General features: G+C 43.7%; 2 protein-coding genes and 1 non-coding gene across 3 annotated transcripts in view; all 3 read right to left on the bottom strand.

Annotated features, from left to right (window-relative positions):
- Positions 1-4,982: 4,982 nt before the first annotated feature.
- On the bottom strand, positions 4,983-5,055 carry VTP01DRAFT_t75. The gene has a single exon. It is a non-coding gene; the product is annotated as a tRNA-Phe (tRNA).
- A 577-nt stretch (positions 5,056-5,632) lies between these two features.
- Positions 5,633-6,270, bottom strand: VTP01DRAFT_2933 (uncharacterized protein; the record flags this gene model as incomplete). The annotated part of the gene is made up of 2 exons (XM_069381448.1): positions 5,633-5,835; positions 5,943-6,270. The coding sequence occupies 2 exons, from the start codon at positions 6,268-6,270 to the stop codon at positions 5,633-5,635; spliced, it is 531 nt and encodes a 176-aa protein (XP_069237139.1).
- A 139-nt stretch (positions 6,271-6,409) lies between these two features.
- VTP01DRAFT_2932 (uncharacterized protein) overlaps positions 6,410-7,013 on the bottom strand; it is a gene marked incomplete at both ends in the record, with an annotated part of 1,286 nt that continues 682 nt past the window's right edge. Inside the window, one exon of the mRNA XM_069381447.1 lies at positions 6,410-7,005. Within this exon, the coding sequence (XP_069237138.1) occupies positions 6,410-7,005 (596 nt within the window). The remainder of the gene's footprint in view (positions 7,006-7,013) is intronic.

The raw sequence follows: 7,013 nt of genomic DNA, 5'->3' as shown, positions 1-7,013 counted from the left end.
TGTTCTCAAAAACTCGCGTAGCGTTGCGGAGCGGGGACTTTAAGGAGAAGATCGTCGTGTATGTGGTTATAGATGACCTTCATTGATAACTCATGCGCCCAGTTTGCCCACATGTGCAACACTTGTTGCGCCATCCCTCCCTGTTACGGTTTGGTCGATGATTATAGTTTGGTTTTTGGCTTCTTGCTGTCTGCGTTGATACTCTCTAGGGGAACGATACGCATTCTGTTCTTGTATTGAGATGCCATTTGTACGATAGTTCTGCAAATATCCTATCCTTGGGCGTTCCATCCTTGCTCCTAATGACTCGATTGAATCTCGTACTGAAGCTAGTTCGGAGGTGTGTATGCAGTGCGGTTCGGTAGGTGTTGCTGCAGATTCGGTGTTCGCTGTAACACGGAGCAGCCATTCATCAAAAATTTTGACTCAAGATTTCCGGGGATCCCACCACGGGACACGGGGCAATCGGTCGGTACAAAAGTATCTCCCGTTACCCGAGTTAAATGTGTTAAGGGGACGCTAGTCCCACCCATGAACGCACGGAACAGGCGCGTTCGGGCGGGATAACGAGACTCCCAACCGAATTAGAAGCCCTATTCCACATTTAGAGCGTCAGCTCCAGCTGCAAGTAAACTTGGATCACCTCCTACACAGGCGAGTGTTTTAACCTACGGAGGCCATCCAGCTGATCGGAGAATACGGACTTCATCAAAATCCACAATTTTATTCCCGAACGTCCTCCGCACGCCAAGCGACGGGAATTCTTCCCCTTATAGAGTGTACGAATGTTCTACGGACACGTGCATTACAATGCGACGAAATCACCCCGTTCAACACATAGACTGGCTTCCCGTATACAATGGAAGGACTTGAGTCCGCAATACATGATCGGATTGCGATATGGCCTGCAAGGCTTTTGTGTGGAGCTTTTTGGAGCATTGCAAGATACCAAGCGAAAAATTTGTGAACGACGTACCTAGGATTCGGACTTTTAACCTTTCGACCGAGTGTCCCACCTTTGCGAAATGCCTTCTGAGATTCTACCACTTGCCTGCACCACAGCAGTCTCCGTCAGGGAAACGCGAAAAGCTCGCCATACATGAGGTATTATAATACCATGCATAGCGAGTTCAGTACAATACGCGCTTGAAAGCGTTAGCGTTGAATTATGTCCAAACGTGTAACTCGCAGATCTCCATAAAATTGCATAGTATCATAGAGTGAAGAACTTTGTAGTCGCAATCTGATCTCGTTTTATTGAAAAGCATAGTGCTACACGAAGTTTAATTCAGGTGCCATTGCCTTAAGTATAATAATGGATTACGCTAAGAAATCTCTAGAAATTTGAAAGAAGAAAGGTCAGATGCTGCGTCCGGATCGCTCCGCAATATTTTGAGGCGATCGTCCCCGCGTCTGCGCCTCGGGGATCCCTCCTAGTTTTTTAGTGTCGCGATTCTTTTGTCGAGCACTGGCTCACTGTCATCCGCTGCTTCACAGTCCAGAGATCTGAACTTCGGACAAGTCGGAATGTCTGTGTTATAAAATGAGTGGATATCTAATTTTGGGAACTGTCCTTCGAATTGACTTTCATATTCGGTCAAGAGTTGTATGCCGGGTCGTTTAAGGTTGCCTAAACACGCCATAAACTTTAAACCGTTGTTTTGCAGTATCACCGTGGTATTTGAAGTGGTTAGCACCTCCTGCACTTGTATGTATGACCGCGTGCAGTTGATAGCTGCGCAGGTAAACTGGAAAACGGTAAGGGCGCACAATATTATTTTGCAATGAAAATGTTGAGGACGTATCGGCTATAAAAATGAACGAGGACATGTTGCAAGGGATGCTAAATTGGCAGGCACCCTTATAACATAGGGAACCTCCTATAGCGCAGTGTCGTGTCCTCGTGTCTGACAGGCTAAATTCTGATATCAACGCAGTATTTGCGTGCTTGACAACGGCAGGAATTTGAAAACAGTGAGATCGAAGGAATTTAGGCAACAGGGATGTCACTTCTGCATTCCAATAGAGAATAGCATTGAAGATAGTATATAAGACGTAGCGTATTCCAATCAATCAACCGGTCATCCCAGAAATCCAACATAATCGGATCTCCACAACTTATTGTCCGTTTTCGATTGTCTGATCTCTACCTATATATCACGCGCAGTCTTCTGTAGTTTCATTGCCGATGATGTTCTTCGTCAGGGGTTCAAGGAATCGACCTTGGGGGTGAGTGAGCCCATATTCCTCCAATACGGTTGGAGGCATATTCATAAGGACGTCATTGAGCTCCATTGTGCAAGTTTTAGGCCGTGGTGATATGTAACCACAATGCTCGAATTTGTTGTGGCACATATTGTATCATCTTTTTCAAACTGCAAGCAACTTCTCAGCTCGTTCGACGCTCTGGATATAAACATCTCAAAGAAGTCTTGGACGTCGTACATCAGGCCTTCCACAATTCCTTTGGAGTGCAAACTACACTAACTGTCGACAGAATTCCAACCAGAGGTTGGTATGGGTTCCGACGCCGCGATACGCTGTTTTCCATGTACCATGGCGAACGTTTCTGCCAAAATTATGTCGAAATCATTGTTGGTCCTTTCAGAGATGTTGTCTGTATTGATATATGGCAGGATTGAGTGCCAGAAGAGCTCTGCCACGGCGCAAGTGTAACAGGAGTTGTGCCTATTAGGATTTAGATGTAAATCGTATCTTAGAATTGGAGAAGGAATCTCATCAAGGTGCAAAGGGATTTCTGTAGTAGAGATATTGTATCAAACCTTCATAAATTTCAACAGCTTTATATTTGCATTTCCAATTTAGCAGCAACAAGCCTTCACCGATGATATTATCTAATTGGGAGGTCATCCATGTCCTCATGTCTATCGATAGACAATCGGGCTACCGTCTCTGTTGCCGATCAACCGACGTTCTTTAAAACTATTCCATCCTGCGAAACAGGATACCGCCCTGGAGAGATATACGAACGACCAGGATATCTACCGCGTCCCAATCTCTGGTTGTCATCCAGGATTTATCCCATCATCAACGAGGCAATTATCTCCCAAGACGTCGGATAGGCATATAGATCACCGACAGACCAAAAGATGTCCGAAATTATAGCGACCTTGTCCGTCCTCCTTGGCTAATAGATAGTATGTTGCTTTGCTTCTGTATTGCGCCTTGGAACCCATCTTCGTTGACCTCTGGCTCTGTAATCCATCTCACGTCCTCAGGCAAGTGTTATTCTGTGTTCCTACATGTAAAAAAAAGATAATACAAGTATTCACGGAGCACATCCACAAGCCTTTGTGGTTATCTGACTTGATGGCCACTGGATTTCCCGCTGGCCCTATCACACGACTTGATCATCCATATAAGAACCGAAAACCAAAATATGTTTTTCTTCTGCTATAAAATCATGAACACAAATATGTATACCCAAATTATACTACTGTCCAAGTCAGAGAAGAAAAAACAAATAGGACTAATAAGTTTCTAAAAACTGGAAAAGTTCCATCGACAATGACGATGGCCAGGTAGGCATGTACAACCTTAACGCTTTCGTGCGTGCTTTTATGCTAGCATAAACCAAAAACGAATTAAAAAAGAAATGTGCCGGAGTATGTAATTATGCTTGCTAATGACAGATGACAAATAAACTTGCCTTGGCATTGGTTGTCATGCACAGGCTTGTCATTTCCCTTTTGCCTGCTACGCCGTTCCCTGACACTTTCCCTTTTCAACATGATTATCCTTCGCACATAGTATTTTTACATTTTATCTATTCCCTTTATTATCATAAATCAAGCAGTAGGGAACATATAAATATCCAACTGAAAGAGAAGAATAAACGATACTTAGCTACCTTCTATCTTCGTGGTCTTCTTCTTGAGGATCGGCCAGATACACTATGATAGAGGTTTCTCCACCAAATTCACCATGGATAAAAAGAACAAAGTCATTCTAGTGTACCAAGCTCAAGCAGAAAACAGCAAAGTCATCTCATGATAGGTGTATGGTTACGTGGGTCAAATATTAATGATAGGTGAGCATTTTCATGATAACTACCTTATTATATCATAACATATACATCTGTTAAATAGTAAGGGTTTAACATGATTACATCTTATGGATGGCCTCCTATCCACCAAATTCACCTAAAATCATATAAACATGGCCGATCCTCCTTTCTGTGTGGTCGTAGCACAAAACAAGAAGCGTTACGACATGGTTGCTGTAACGCTAATCTTTGCGCTACAAAGCCACAGAGACTTGTCACAAAGGAGAAATCACGAAGTAAGAAGATAATAGTTAAGAAGTAAGAGGATCATAGTTAAGCGTCTATTTATTCTTTTGTCTATGGGGATATTTATACTGCTTTTTAACTCTACGGACATCTAGTAATAAAAGGAAGGGTCAGTAGTACCTAAATATTTTGTGCTATGGAAATAGATTCAAAAAAGGAAGGCGTTTTATGAGAGCGACGCGCAACGGAGAAATGTGTCGTTACGCTTCTTCTTTTGCGCCACGAACCCATGAAGAAAGATAATGAACCACGGAGTAGGAGAACCACGAAGGATAATAACCCCGAAGAGGACCTGTTGTATTAGAGTCGGTGGGACCTCGATGCCCCCTTTCTTTTTTTTTTTACTCTGTATTTATAGACAACTCTTTCTTTTTGCGGTCTTTGTCTTGGGAAGTATGTTAAATATTAATGAGTCAACATCGACCGTGTCATAATTGCTCTTCGAGCGGGGATCCATTCTTGGAGCTATTGTGAGTCACCACTTCCATAAAGAGAGGAGATAAGACGTTGAATGCAACTCAGGACAAAAAAAGACAACAGGTGAGTCTGTGCACAACAAATGTCAAAAAAGGAAACGGACGAGTCCATGCGCAACATGGTCAGTGGCAAAAAGTTTACGACAGCGGCAAAACAAAGTGAGCAAAGTCCCCTTTAGGGACTGGCGTCTTCATGCTCGGAGCGTGGATTGAACACGCGACCTTTAGATCTTCAGTCTAACGCTCTCCCAACTGAGCTATCCAAGCTACCGGTTGTTCTCGTCTTTTGAGTGTTTTTCATGCTTTAATTTAGCTCGCAAGATCTCCATTCTCGATTTTGTCAAATTTCTTTAGCTTCATTTTCCTACCAACTCGCTTATCCAACCTGCCTCAAACATACATTGCTCTAACTTTATACATGGCAAAGGTAAAATACAAAGAGAAACAAACGAAAAAAGTGACGTCATGGCGGTGATAAACGTCGCTGCGCTGGTGTCCAGAATTATTTTTGCTCTTCTCTCAACTTTTCCTTTTCTATCGTTCCTCGTTCTCCTCGCAATTCATTTCCGGCTGCTGATCCATTGTTGCTTCGATCACCATTATGCGCTTTTTAGCTGTTGTTTGTTTCGGATGTCAGCAATGTGAGACCAGTGCCTGTATTCTTTGAGATTTCAGCGCGTGTTAAATCGGCAAAGAGAAATGACTCACACTCATCATACACCGCGACGCAAAATTGTTGCTTAGGAGGTCATCTAGAACCACATACATGACGATCCTTGATACAATAATTATCTGTCATTCAGAAAGATCCAGGAAATTTTGTATAAATCTTTATTTCAAGCGATTAGCCGATGTTCTCAAAAACCCGCGTAGCCTTGCGGAGCGGGGACTTTAACGAGAGGATTGTCGTGTATGTGGTTCTGGATGACCTCCATTTTGGATGGAGGCACCTGGTAATCCATGCTCGACCATCCCAATGCCTCCATCCAAAGAATTCTTCCCCATTTGGAGCGTCAGCTCCAACTCTAACTAAACTTGGATCACCTCCTGTCGGGTACTACATCTGAATTGTATCCTGTCATCCGATCGCAATCAAATATATGACTTTCCCTTGTAATTTGTAGATCCAAAATGGCTTATTGTGTAAGTCATACCAGCATCGAGTACAAAGCAGTCCGGCTTATAATCCGTCGGCCTCAAAACGTTGTGTAATTCTATCAATCTACCATCTGACTGGTGATCGTCACTACCAGCCGGCGATCGTCTCACATCATCATCCAAAGGTCGTAGAGAGGAAACGGTCGATGCCTCTTGTATGGTGCTAGCTTTTTGAGGACGATCCCATCGCCAGCCGATAATAATCCCGTTGGCTTTGACTAGACCGATCGACGCAAATTCGGGCGTGCCAGGATGGACCGAGCGAAACGGGTATAGCGAGTTATTCAAGGCCGGTACGAAAGTCATCGCAAAGGACGTCCGCATATATCGACAGTATTTCACAAGATAGAAAGGCGAGTGAGATCTTTCATCCTCTCTAGCCGTCTCCAAATATAGGCAGTATATAGGTCAGTCATTAAAAGCGAAGTTGGAGAGCAAAGGGATGACATCCTTTGCATCTACATTAGATCGGCACACGCCCTGTTTCTTTCCCGTGATCGAATTCCACCAATGACAGTATGCAAACGTACGTTGACCTTGGACGTATATCGCGAAAAAACGAGCGGATCTCATTAGCTAACGCACGCCATTGTCTGTCAAACGAAATCTCGAATGTAGGACATTCGGACATTCGCTCGACAGTCTGTTGGATAATCAACTGGTAGTCCTCGACATCGTAGATACTTCCGGAGTAGACGGTAATCCCTATGTGTGACATGCCCCGAGCACGATATCTCATGAATTTATCCGCGAATTGCTGGCATGGATTTATAGTAAGGTTCGCTAGCTGAGATCCCATATTCGATCTGACTTCTGTACTTTCAAGCATTTGGACGAATTTGTTATAAATTTTCGTCCTGAGTTCTACACCAGACGTCGTGATACCCTTCCATGAGATACAATTCAAACCGAGATTCTTTCTTTGAGTCTCAAGGATGTCATTCGGGTCGATGCCGAACTCGAGAAGATAGTCCTTGATTATAGCTCGGGTAGAGATAAAGGCACAGTCGACGGCTATATCGATGTCATGGAGGATCACCGTACTCTCCTGGACGTCGTCTAGGACC

This window comes from Rhizomucor pusillus, assembly GCF_041956525.1.
Source record: "Rhizomucor pusillus strain CBS 183.67 unplaced genomic scaffold VTP01scaffold_14, whole genome shotgun sequence".
NCBI classification, from domain to species: domain Eukaryota; kingdom Fungi; phylum Mucoromycota; class Mucoromycetes; order Mucorales; family Lichtheimiaceae; genus Rhizomucor; species Rhizomucor pusillus.
The sequence above is the reverse complement of the archived record's forward strand: the minus strand, read 5'-3'. Positions and strand labels throughout refer to the sequence as shown.